Here is a 13846-nt window from a genome sequence, read left to right on the forward strand (position 1 = left end):
CCCCCCCCCCTCTCTCTCTCTTTAGGTTCTTTCTGTGATCAAGACGGTCTAGCACTGCCAAGTGGCCTGTGTTCTGCGGGCTACTACTGCACTCAGGGTGCCAACAGCAGCACACCAGCACAGTGGCCTGATGCTGACGTGTGTCCCGTGGGCTTCTACTGTCCGGAAGGATCCGCTTCACCAGTTTCTTGTCCACTAGGTAAATAATGTTTGCTTATGAGTATTTGTTATTGGAAAAATTATTTTGTTAGCAAATTTTTTTTCTAGTGGTTATCCTTTTAGTCAGAATAATCTAGTTTAGCTAGATGGTGACATAATTATTATTGTAAAGAGGAATTGTTAAAAATGGTTTTTGCATGCACATTTAGTGCATAATTTTTCAAATTTCAAGTCTTCCATTGCTCAAAATATGCTTTTAATGTGCAAAAAAGAGTGTCACTATATCTTCTCTTATGGGAAATGTAAGTTTGAGAGTATTTATATCTTCCTCACTTGGATATTGAATTTGGTACTTAAAGATGAACTATTTGATGCTATGAATCAGTATGGTTGTCAGCTTTGTTCTGTGATGACACTTGGAGTACAAAAAAGTGCGTGTCCACTTAAGTACAAATGATTCTTTGAAGATAACAGGCTGGAAATGTCAAATATTGCGGTAATAACACATAAAAAATTAGTAACGGATGACTTTCAAGCTTCTTGTCAGGACTGTCTGTGGTTGGAAATTCGTTTAAAATTAAATGTTTTGTCTCAGCTTTTCATTATCATGAGTTAAGATTATTTTTTTTTTCCTGTTATCAGGATGTTGTGATTCATGAAACCAGTTTTAGTGCAATATTATCTTTCTACAAGTTATGGAGGGGAAAAAAATAGGAATCTTGTCAATTTTTTCCCCCCTTTTTCTAATTACATGATGTCTTTCCTAAGGTACATACAACCCATCTGTTGGGAGGAGAAATGAGAGTGAGTGTACAGACTGCTCTGGCGGCCGCTACTGCCCTTACTACAACATGTCTCAGCCTGGGCCCCAGTGCCAGGCCGGTGAGTTGACCACTCAGTGCAGTTTGTATTTCCATGTTAAGTGTTGTCGGTAGCCTTGTGGTTAAGCCACCAGACTCGTAATCATGAGATTGTGGGTTCAGGGGTTCGAGCCTCAGCTAGGTCTAACATTGTGTCTTTAGGAAAGGCTCTTTACACAAATTTCCCATTTGGCTAGGTCTTTTCAGAGATGGACATTAAACTCAGAGGTCCCACCTCTTGAATAACTTAAGTATTGATAGGGGATGTTAAACCCATTCCATTTTCTCCTTTTTCCCCATCTTATCCAGGAGCACTCAGTATCCTTTGGAATCTGGCTCGTCTGTGTTTTCCTCTGGTCTTTTCAAGTGCCAAAGAGCTCTTGACAATTACCGATCAAGACAATAACAATGGTAGAAGTTGGGCACCTGACAGGCTGTGACACTGTATGTCCACATAGCCTTGGGGACTGAGACGGCATATTTGAATTTTCAGGCGGAATGTTAAAGTTATTGTGAAATTGTCTTCGTCTTTGGTTGATAGCAGTACTAGACTCTTCAATGGTACTTTTTTCCTTTACCCTTACTGTATTGTGGGATTAGGTTTATTACATTTTTACAAAGGCAACACATATCGGCCTAGTCATTTCAGAATTCGAGTTTCTTATCTGGAGTGCATCTGCAGTTTGGAAGAAGTAAGTGAGTGATGAGTTATGAAACCTCATTTTATTTTACAAATTGAGGAATGTCCAATATGAGATTTTGTACTTCTTTCTCAGGCTACTACTGCCCTTCCAAAGCACACGTTTCCAACTTCCTCCTCTGCCCTGCTGGCTCCTACTGCCCAGAGGAGAGCTCAGGCCCAACCAATTGCCCTGTGGGTACCTTTTCGAACATGACAGGGCTTGGGAATGAGTCAGAATGCACCAACTGCACAGGGGGATTCTATTGCCCGAATCCAGGTAAACGTTTTGTTTGCTCTTGCTGGAAATATATTTAATTAGTTTCAGTATCTTTTGAAATATGATTTTAAAATTTTAACACTGTGCAGTCACACAGCCAGCAGTACAAAATAACACATCTGGTCACCCAGCCAGGAGAGCGACGGCAACGGACTTCTCGGGCCTGGCGCACGCCAGGTGACCGGAACGGATAATTTTCACCGACGCATTATTGCGCCAAGTGACTGCAAAATGTTAAAGAATGATTTCTTGAGTTTCAGGAAAATGATCAAGTTAAGTTTTATTTTAAGGAGTCTAGGGTTCTGTCATATCTATCCGGATCTTCAAGTGACTTATGTGAATGTTGAGTATGGAAATATCTTTACAGCCTAAACAAGAAATGTATGAACCTCTGAATGTCATCAGACTATTTTCTTCATGCAGTAACATTTTTGTTTCAATGTCCCCCCTCCTAGGCATGACAGCCTTCTCAGACCTGTGCTGGGGTGGCTACTACTGTCCTAGTGGTTTGGATGTGCCGAACCCATCTGAGTATGTGTGTCCCATGGGGATGCAGTGTCCTAATGGAAGTCAGATCTACATGGTATGTTCAATCGATACCATCTGATCTCTTTTTAATTATTTTTAGGTCAAGAGTTGTATTTACTTTTTTAAAATCTATTACGTATTTATTTATTTTTTTAATGGAAAGGTTACTTCGAATTGTAGTTGTAATTTATTTTTTGGAGACTTGGGATGTGTTATCCTAACATAGGTCTTGTGTATTCATTCCTCTTGCAGTTTTATGATGGCTGGTTTATCTTGCATTGATGAAGACACTGGATTGTCCTGTTTCGATCTTATTAATTTTTTCAGTAGTAGGCCTAAGGCTCACATGTCCAAAATTTGACTAACGCCTGATTCCACCAGGATGTGAAACACATGGATACACAATATCTTTATTTTGATAATAATAGTTCATCCATAATGAATGATAATGATCTTTAACATCCAGTGGGCATACGTCAGTGACAGGATTTGACTGTATTGTTTTCTTGCTTCTCTTGCTCCCTCTGCTTTACACACTTTACTTACTTACTTAAGTTTACTCTTTCTCCTTTCCGTCAGGTAGGCTACATAAGGCGAAGAGCAGTCGACACACTTTATAATCTTATAATTGAACAAAATGTAATCAGAAGAGCTGGAACAGAAAAATATCAGTGGTATATGTGAGGCAGCGTGGTGAAATCAGGCGCTCGTCAAAACAATAAAATCAAAGAAATCTGCATTTTACGGATAGTTTGGGAATTTTTGTAGAATTTTTGTTTTTTAGCTCACCACCTTTTACGTCCTTTTAAAAATACATTTCTGTGTGGATTTTACTTTTAAAAAACTTTGAGTACACACAAAAAATGGTAAATTGTAAGTTTCCAAGTTCTCTCAAGCTTTAGAGATCACCAAACTTTGACGATCTTTTGCTCGCTAATTTCATCTCTGAAACCAGGCGAACCCCATCTTCTTCAATGCAAATATCTAAATTTTAGCTCTAGATAGAGCGCCTGATTCCACCGCGTTGTGACACATATTCTAACAGAGAGTCCCATCAGTTTATCCTAGTTGTATCTCTTCCCCCCAGGAATGTCCAGAAGGCACCTATACCAGCACCAGTGGTCAGTCTTCATGCACCTCCTGTCCGGCTGGCTTCTTCTGTCTGCCAGTCCAGCCAAGCAACGCCTCCCTCAACACACAGTCTTGTCCAACTGGCTACTTCTGTCCTCAAGGTTGGATGTTTTAAAAGATTTTTTTGAAAATTTTAGGTTGTTTCAGAATGCTCTCAGTCTCTGCGGGGGTAATAGTATAGATTGTAAAATGCATAGAGCTTGCTGTTGAGCGGGGATTTGCGTTACACAAATGCTATCTTTTATTATTATTTATATTATTGATCTTATCAAGTGAATTTTGTTCTTGCAACATAGAACTGTAATCAGTGGCGGTGGGTAGTGAAGGGCTCACGGGCTTGAGCCCCTACCCCCTCCCCACCCACCACCTCCAACCTTATCCCAAAGAAAATGAAAGTTTCTCCTTAATGAAATAAGCAGTTGAAACCGTTATAACTGCACGCAATGAGTGATCAACTTTGCGGCTTGCTCGCTTATCCAATCACTGTTGTCACCGCTTACAACTATAGTAACCTAACAGCCAATCAAATGTCTTTAGGGCTCAGCTAAGATGAGCCGGTTCCCACAGACCCTCGTTAATGAAACTCTTATTGTAAAAAGGTAGAAGACTGGGGGAAAATAACACTGTACGGAGGGCTCACGCTCTCCTAGCCCTGACAATGAGGTGAAAGTTTACGACACACTTTCCCCCACTGACACAGATACCTATGCGCTCATTGGTTCTTTGTTGGGTGCGTTCAACTTTCTCGACTATACGGCCTCATCCAGCTCATAGAAGTATTATGTTTGAAGTGCTGTCTGTGCATGTTTGTGTTGGTGCCGCTGAGATTTAACAGTTGTAAATCAGGTCGAACTACTTGTAAGGCAACTTTTTCATCACACGAAAACTAATTAGAGGAAATTTGGAGGTGAATCGGCTTCGTCCCTACCATCAACAGAAATTTGACTAAGAACAAAGAGATGGAAAACAAAGGCATCTCTTCTCGTTTGAATGGTTCTCAAACTGCCGTGGCTCACCGTGAGTATAGAAAAATCATCACTGTGTAATTCTTATTGCTAACTATTTGGTGGTAAAGAACTGGAAGCAACCTAAGCCCCACCCAAATTTGGGTCCACCCACCGCCACTGACTGTAATTGATTTTTGCAGTATAGAGATGGCTCTCTCTCTCTCTCTCACTCTCTGTCTCTCTGTCTCTCTGTCTCTCTCTTTCTCTCTCTCTCTCTCTCTCTCTCTCCCCCTTTCCCTTTCTCTCTCTCTCTCTCTCTCTTTCTGTATCTCTCTTTCCTTCTCCCCCCCCCCCCCCCCCCCCTTAAGAAACATTACACTTAAAGTATTCATGTTCTCAGGCACGGGTCAGGACTGGCAGTCATGCCCTAGTGGTACCTTCAGTAACACGACAGGCCTGTACCAAGAGTCCCAGTGCACGCCCTGCTCTGCTGGCTACTACTGTCAGGGAGAGCATCTCACCGCTGAGACCGGACTCTGTCATCAAGGTGGGACCTTTTTCTTTTTATAAATTTATCCCAGATCAACACGATTTGAATCCTTTGTGTGATGGTCTGTTGTAACTCTTTGAGGAGGTACCGGACATATATGTCCTATCAGCAACAGACCAAAATCTCTTCTGCTGGATATTTCGAACCCCCATACACATACCAGAATCCAAAAAGATAAAAAAGGTTTGTACCCTAATGTGTTGGTTATGATTTTGATAAGCCAACGGATACAACTGTTCATGCTTGATGCTTCATTAAAAGAGTAATTTCACTTAGCGTGTAGCGGCTTACCAACATGGCACGATAGTGTTCTGTGTCTTGTGTTCATATTAAAGTATCTGTGGTCTATCCTGGTTGATATCAATCATCCACACTTTTACAAAAAATAAAATTCATAAGAAGACATGTTGTTGCCTGGCTTTTTAAGTTTTAGATAAAGAAAACAGAACAGGAAAATCTGTGTGAATAATGAAGTTCTGTCCCAAAACAACGAGTCTTCAAGTAATGTCAAGTGGCCAGAATGCACGTCTTCATTGAATTAACCCTGTTTATCTTTTTGTCATCTCAAGATGAATGGGATTCAACATCCCAGCAAACAGACAGAAAATCTCTATCAAATTTTTCTACTATTGAATTCTTCATGCAACATGGAAAAACATAACTGCTACACCACAGACTGCGGAAAGAAGAGATTGAATTGGTAATGTGAGTTTAGAAGGAGGAAAGGGAGGGATCAAATTACTTTTCACATCTATGGGAATGCCACATTGAAACTGCTGGTTCTCGTCCGATCAAGCAGTGTTGGGAGTGATTGTATGTAGATGGGTGATCCAACCACTTGTGAACTTTAGATACTTTTAATGTACCTGATTTAGTTTTCTCCAGCCTTTGTGGCTGGAAACTGGGAGCCTGGACAGCTTTGTCCAAAGTGTTGCTTGCTACTTGAAATTCATGTTACTTTTGATGAGCAAAGCAATATTTTACTTTCTTTCTTTTCGTCAGAAAAATTGAAAAGAAATAAGATTTCATTTTAAACAGCAAAAAAATATTTTTTTGTTTTTCTTTTTTTATACATATTTTTTCTTTTTCTTCTTGATACATATTTTTTCTCTTCCATAATCATCATGGCACACCAAATCTGAAACAGACTGCAGTTTCTCTTTAAGGCATCATATATATGTTGTTCATCACTCTAAAGTGCATTTTTGACGTGTAGTTTCTCTTGAAGACGTTCTATATGGGTTTTTTTTTCCGGAGTATATATTTTTATAAAGTGTGTACAATAACACTTGGGTGGTTGGAGGATGCACTGGTTTGGTTTTCTCCTTCTTTCCTATCAAACATCTATCTTCCTTTTCTTTCCTCCTTCTATTTTGTTTTTGTTACTGCCTTGTAGCACACCTAACCTTCGGCACTTATATGACCTTATAGTGTTGCAAGTGTTGTAAGACTCTTAAGAAAACGAAACATACAATAACACTCCTCAGGCTTTTATTGCACCTCTGGCGTGGACCGACCTCAGCCCGGTGCCCCGAACGACACGCTTGCCTCCAACTGCTCCTGTCCGGGAACCACTTACTTCACGGGGGTCGGTGGTATTTGTCCGACCGGTCACTATTGTCCCACTGGCTCTGACCACCCCCTGGTTTGTAGCCCTGGAAGTTACAGTGATGAGGAGGGTCTGAGCTTGTGCAAGCTGTGTCCAGAGGGCTATTTCTGCTTGGCGAATGCGACAGAGTTCACAAGTGCCCCTTGTCCCACTGGTAAGATTTTTTTTTGTGCCGGCTTTTTAAATGCAAGTTGAGACTCATTTCTTTTCCTTCTTATGGAAATCAATTTGTCCCTTATCACTTCGCATTTTCTTAACAGCTGTGTTGCCATCCTTGTTTGCTTCTTTTTTTCTTTTTTTTAAACCTTTGTTTAGAGTGGGTGATCAGTTGATGACCTGGAGTGATTCATTTCTACTCCTTTGCTGTGTTGCTTCCCCTTAATATTTGAAATATGGGCATTTTTATTATTATTATTTTGGTTGTTGTTGTTATTATTATTATTATTATTATTATTATTATTATTATTATTATTATTATTATTATTATTATTATTATTACTTTGAAGTTATTATTATTATAATATTAATAATAATAATAATTATTATTATTAATATTAATATTATCATTATTATTATTATCATTATCTTTATGATTATACAGCAACTTCTCTAGTGTAGGGAAGACATTAATTTTCCCTGTTAGTTTCTGTCAATTACTAAACAAAAGTACAACAGGAACAGCAATAATGCCTTGTATATAAACATCATGTACATTTTATGCCTTTCCCTCTCTCTTTCTCTCTCTCTCTCTCTCTCTCTGACTGTCTCTCATCACCTCTTTCCCTCCCTCATTCTCTCTCCTCTCTGTCTCTGTCTCTGTCTCCTCTCTCTCTCTCTCCCTCTCTCCTCTCTCTCTCTGTCTCTGTCTCCTCTCTCTCTCTCTCCCTCTCTCTCTCTCTCTCCCTCCCTCCCTCCCTCTCTCTCTCTCTCTCTCTCTCTCTCTCTCTCTCTCTCTCTCTCTCTCTCTCTCTCTCTCTCTCTCCATCAAAGTGAGAACTATTTCATTTTTAAAAACACATATGACCTGAGCATAATCATTAGTTTTTCTTTCTTTCTTTTTTTAAAAATCCCTTTGCCTAATGTCCTTGTAATTTTTCCCAGATTCTTTACCTACGAGTCGAAGTTCATGAAGCCACATTTAAGTATTTTGTAGTGTACCTTTGCGATGTTGTTCTATGATTTACAGTACAGCCCTCTCTATAACGAACTTCGATATAATGACATCCTCTGTAAAGCGACATGGTGCCCAGGTCCCGATTTTTTTCCTTATATATCATTAGTAGTTTTTGGTTGCTTCTCTATAATGACAACTCTGTACAACGACATTTTTTCTAGTCCCAGCGATGTTGTTATAGAGAGGCAGCATTATACTTTATTTTGTCTTTGTGGCTGTGGAATAAAAATAATAATAATAATTAAATAGCATTTATGCTGCGCATTTCTATTTTCTAAAAAATGTTCTATGCGCATTATATTAAAAAAGATATTACATCTTAAAAGTTAATCAACATGTGTGTACATAAAAAGCAGTTTTATGAATATATTTATATATATGTATATGTATAAAAATCTCCATGAGAAAAAGTCTTGCAGTGAACTTGATGTGTTCACTAAAAAATACAATGCAATAAAAATTCACGAATAAAAGTAAACCAAATAAAATTGTTTCCCTGTAGGTCACTACTGTCCTAACGGCACGCAGTACAGCACCCAGTACCGCTGTGCACCAGGCACGTACAACCCCAGCACTCTTGGGACGGCATCCGATGACTGCCTGGACTGCCCTGCAGGACAGTATTGTGCTGGATATGCCAACGTGGTGCCTACAGGTAGGATGCATTTTCTTGTGGGGTTTTTTATATTTTGAGTGGGGTGGGAGAACATACTCTCAGGAAGAAGAGCAGCTGCATAACGAGAAACGTGTTGGATTAGAACCCTCAGGGTAAAAGATCATGTGGAACCTGGAGAAGAGTCACGGAAATGGATGTACAGAAAAGTGGGAACACATGGAGTGGCATCAAGCGACTAGCCCAGAATAGGGAAAGGTGGAAAATGTTTGTTCATGGCCTATATCCTGATCCAGGGTGAGAAAGGCAATGTTGATGTGGAGGTTGTAAATATTTTACTCCCCCAGGGACTCGACTCGGTTCAGATCACTTACAAATCAGGAAACGTCAACCTGGTCTGTAATGACTCTCCCAAGGTGACATAGAGACAACATCCCTGCTGACAGATGGAGATAGGCTCCTTAATAAAAAATCTTCTTAACTGGGGAAATCAATTTCAAGTCATCTGTCTCTTCTGATTGTGTTTAATAAAGTGTGAGAATAAATTATTGAAGACCTTGAGTATTTTTGTATCATATATTTTTTAATGACTAAGTAGTATGGAGTTTTCTCTACAACTGTGAAGTTGATACTGTTGTAAAATAGCAAAATGGATTTATCTTTTTTGTTTCTGAACTCACCTGCTGAGTTTCTCCTTTGTCCTTCTTTTTCTTTTTTTTTCTTTTTTTTTGGGGGGGGGGGAGAAATAAGTAAATAAGTAAACCAACAGCATATCAGCGGAATGTGCAACCCTTCTCTATGAGAAATATAAGACTCTTAAATATCTATCCTCAGATGTTCTTTGGTGAATTGTCCCTGCTTTGCTTCATTCTGTCATCCTTCTTTCCTTTGTGTCCCTTTGAGCCAAGAGCTCTGCCTAGCTTTCAAAATTAATTTTTTTGTGTATCTAGAGGGATATTAAACCAACAAAGATAAATGTGAGGCTTGCAATCCAGGAATGGGGATACCAGCCGGAAATTGACACTGTCGTCAGATTTATAGATTTTCAGTTGATGCCATTTTGCTTAAGTCTACTGTGTCTATTATTATTCCATGTTTAGAAATTGTACAAACTCCACGTAAAAAGTTGATGTATCAATTTCCATAAGGCTAAAATCTCCGAGCAGTAGCCCTTACTCATTTTGTCAGCACACCCCACAAATAATGTTTTCCTCCTTACACGACAGGGAACTGCAGTGAGGGTTGGTATTGCACTGGTGGAGCGGACAGCCCTAACACCACCACACATGGGGGACGTTGTCAACCTGGGTACTACTGCCCAGAGGGTATGTACTGCATAACGATTGTTACTGAATACGTAGAATTATATATTGATCTAATTGCTGAATTGTTTTAAAAAATTGTTCACATCTTTTTGTTTTTTGTTTGTTTTTGTTTTCAGAGTGGTCATGACTTAATCATTCCATTGGCTGCTTTGTCGTGTCTTTTGTTCCTAAATTCATACGTCCATCTCTTTTGAGGTTTTGTCCCTTGTGCATTATTTAGAAAAAACGTTATAATGAGTTGTCAATGTATAAATCTAAAATAAAGACTACATTTAAAGCATATGATATTCTTCAATTCGTAGCTCCCTGCATAAAGTTTATCTGACCTTATCTTAATTATTCTTTTAAAATTTCCCTAACTTGTCAATGAAATTGAATTGCCTTTTATTTTTCCTTTCCGCTTTTTATTTGCTTTTAGAACAGTAATTCTTCTTGTTTAAAATCTAACTCTCTCCCTGGTGACACTGACTGAAGTGTCTTTTGGCCCTTTCCCAAAAGGGGTACATTTCTCGTTCATGCACAGTAGAAATGTAAATGGGCTGATTCTTCAAAGTCGCGCTCATAACTGTGCCTGATCTACAACAGGGAACTGCTGCTTTTTCTTTCCTAATCCAGACTATCATCATTCTCCTCTACTTCTCTTATATGTTTGTCACACTCTTTTTCCGGGATGCCTTGATAGTTGAAGCAGTCTTTGTGCTGTTGAAGCTAGAGAGGTGAGCAGAGTAAGTCTGATTCCCTGTAAGGACTTCTCTGTTGACATCCACCCCTTGGCACTCATATGACTGTATGCAGTTGCGAGCGCCATAAAACCTCCACTAAAACTAACTGTGTCGCCATTCAGTTAGATCAATTTTATTTTTTACACAATCAGGCTCCTCCGACCCGGTGCCGTGCCCTGGAGGTCAGTACTGTCTGACAGAGGGCCTGGCATTGCCCACAGACAACTGCTCTGCGGGCTACTACTGTGCCCTGAGAGCTGTAACACAGACGCCCACTGATGGCAGCACGGGTGACCGCTGTCCAGCAGGACATTATTGTGAGAGTGGAGTTGCCTCCCCTGTGCCCTGCAGCCCCGGCACTTACAGTCCCAGTGATGGAAACACTCAGGTGGGGGTCTTGTTAAACATAATGTAGAACTGAATTAAGAACTGATACTGAATAGCCTTTCAATTTTTTTTATTTGTTGATGCTTTTATTAAGGCTAGTTTGACAATTTCATTACTGAAAAGGCTATATTTTTTGTGTGAACCAAATAAAAGGTGTGATCTGCTTTTTATTGGGATGGTGTAATGACTTAAACTCTGGTGTGTTGAAACAGGATTCATAGGTATTAGCATGATAATATAGTCATATGATCAAATTTGTTTCTTCATGCAAAGGCCTAATCATCTCATATGTCAATGGATTCTTTTTTAACATCCTCTCTGGTTTGCTTTGCAAGTCCTTGCTCTTTGCTAAAATGGCAAAGAGGATTTCCTCTGCACCATTTTAGTTAAGGGGATGGATGAAGTTTTTGGGACACCTGAATAGACAAAAAGGTCTTGAACATCGCTGGCTCTCACTGGCAAAATTGAAGGCAAATGAAGCAGAGGTAGGCCCACAGCAGCCTACTTAGGGAAGCTAAACAAATGGATAACAGGGAAAGTTCAGGAGAACATAGTTTTTTAAAGAGCGTTTGAGCAAAGGAATGTATGGAGAACCATGATCATAGATATGTTGCAGATCTGGCACTGGATGAAGACGCAACAGAAACTATATCTTATTCACTTCTTCCCCAACAGGCATCAGACTGTCTGGCCTGCACTTTCGGAGAATACTGTGCTGACTACAACCTGACTACTACCTCTGGCAACTGCACACGAGGCTACTACTGTCCGACCGGGGATGTCACTGCCACATCTGTCCAATGTCCAGTCGGTCACTACTGCCCTGAGGGTTCCTCCACCCCAATACTGTGCCCCAGCGGCTGGTATCAGGATCAGGTAGAGCAGTGGGAGTGTAAAATGTGTCCGTCTGGATACTTCTGTGACAGTTCCACGGGTGTTGTAGTCATCAACAACACCATCGCATGCCCGGAGGGCTATTATTGCCCCGAAGGTGAGCTTTTTTGCAAAGATTCACTTCATCAGATTTATTAATTTTTGTTGTAGTTAAAGTTTTGCAGCTTTTGCAACACAATCAGGTCATAAAAGTGGGAAATATTGGAGGTGTTACTAGAGTGTAAAATACAAAGAAAAGGAGGAGGAGAAACATGGACGATAGATCTTTGATGGGAAGGAAAAGGCACACCACAAAGGAGAAACGGCCAGCATGACTCCCATAGATTTTATATGATTTTATGGTACTGCTATCAGCTTTTGAACAACTGATATCTAGAATTCTTACCTTCATTTTAACGCCTTTTGAAGATGAACAACTTTTTTGCTCGTGAAATACAGACATTATTCGTCAGTTCAGCCTTTTACTGGACTAGACATTACACCATTAGAGGCGGGACTTTGTCATCTGTAGGAAGGGTGGATATTTTTATTATTATTTGTATTATTTCATTAAAATGCTAGTGATTTGGCTTTCGACTTTCCAAAATTTTCAGATATTTCAGGAATGTGCTAGGCCTATAGTCTTCATTTTACACTGGAGACAAAAGGTATACGGAAGGACAACAAAAATACTTTTATACAAAAAGATCTGATCAAATGCTTGAGAAATATGTCTGAAAACTAAAAATTATATATAGAACTTTCAATTTTTCCTGTTTACGCATTGTTTTACTCATTGATCAGTACAAAGTATGGTTAACTTGACTCAGGTACCCAACACCAGAGCCAGTACCCATGCCCCCTTGGAACCTTCAGCAACCAGACAGCTCTCAACAGCAGCTCAGAATGCTCTCCCTGCTCTGCTGGTCAGTATTGTGGTCAGATGGGTCTCACCTCGCCCAGTGGTCCATGCAGCAAGGGCTACTTCTGCAAGAGATATGCTGAGATGTTCACCCCGAATCAAACAGCAGATGCCGACATTTGTCCTCAAGGTGACCTGTCTTTGTTTCATTTGTGTAAAGAGAAAAGGAAACAAAATACAGGCTTGCCAACTGTCCTGAAGTTCCTGGGACTGTCCCAGATTTCTTGGGACTGCCCAGGATTCAGTAATCATGAATTTGAGAGCCTTACATAAACTCCACAAACACCAGTCCCACTTTGTGTAGTCGTCTTTGTTGCTATATAATCTGATTGGGGTTTGAAAAAGTTGGCAAGCTTAAAAATATGGAAAAGAAAATCTGAAACTTCAATTAGATAGTAAACTAAAAATAACATCACTTTTACGTTCATTAATGAAACAAAGGTGAACCCTGTCTGGTATATATTTTTTCCCTAACAATAGCCACCCTCTGGTTCCACTTTCTGAGCACATTGCAGCAACATTCTAGTGTTGACATTCTCTGGCACATTTTCCTCTCCAGAAAAGAAAACTGGGTTGAATGACAGTGATTTATTTTTATCATAGCAAATCAAGCTTTTCATTGAGAAAATCCAGTTGGAGTTACAAGTTTGTATTTGTGTCCAGCTAGTTTCAGTTGGGTTAGACACATTAACTTACTCAACCCTAGGCCTACACTTCCAGGTTGTCAACTCTCCCTAGAGATTTTTATAACTTTTTTTGAAAAATTGAAAAAAATCCTAAATTTTACCATATCCTACCTAAATTTGGTACCCAATGTTTCATAGTTTTTATGCAATACTTCATGGAAAAAAGTCTATGTACAGAATAAAAAAGTAAACCAAAAAATGAAGAAAGGAAGTGCGCTCAAATTACGCACCCACTCACATGGTTCTCAAATATAGTTTTTTTGGTTCTAAATTTGGGCTTACTTTTCTGGTCCTAGTCTGTTTCAAATGAAAAATGGTTACTCTTCCAATTAGGCTTCACACAAAAGTAGTGTTTTCGTTCACAATTACGAAATTTTCCATACCGATACTGTCGGCATAAG

At 39.6% G+C, this 13846-nt stretch overlaps 1 protein-coding gene across 1 annotated transcript in view; it reads left to right on the forward strand.

Moving 5' to 3' along the window:
- LOC101857262 overlaps window positions 1–13846 on the forward strand; it is a gene marked incomplete at its 5' end in the record, with an annotated part of 202740 nt that overhangs the window by 77593 nt on the left and 111301 nt on the right. The window contains 12 exon segments of the mRNA XM_013085073.2: window positions 26–199; window positions 928–1041; window positions 1796–1978; window positions 2434–2561; window positions 3594–3738; window positions 4985–5131; window positions 6622–6897; window positions 8420–8572; window positions 9757–9855; window positions 10730–10965; window positions 11640–11955; window positions 12668–12889. Of these exon segments, the coding sequence (XP_012940527.1) occupies window positions 26–199; window positions 928–1041; window positions 1796–1978; window positions 2434–2561; window positions 3594–3738; window positions 4985–5131; window positions 6622–6897; window positions 8420–8572; window positions 9757–9855; window positions 10730–10965; window positions 11640–11955; window positions 12668–12889 (2193 nt within the window).

Source organism: Aplysia californica, unplaced genomic scaffold (genome assembly GCF_000002075.1).
Source record: "Aplysia californica isolate F4 #8 unplaced genomic scaffold, AplCal3.0 scaffold00341, whole genome shotgun sequence".
In the NCBI taxonomy this organism is placed as follows: domain Eukaryota; kingdom Metazoa; phylum Mollusca; class Gastropoda; order Aplysiida; family Aplysiidae; genus Aplysia; species Aplysia californica.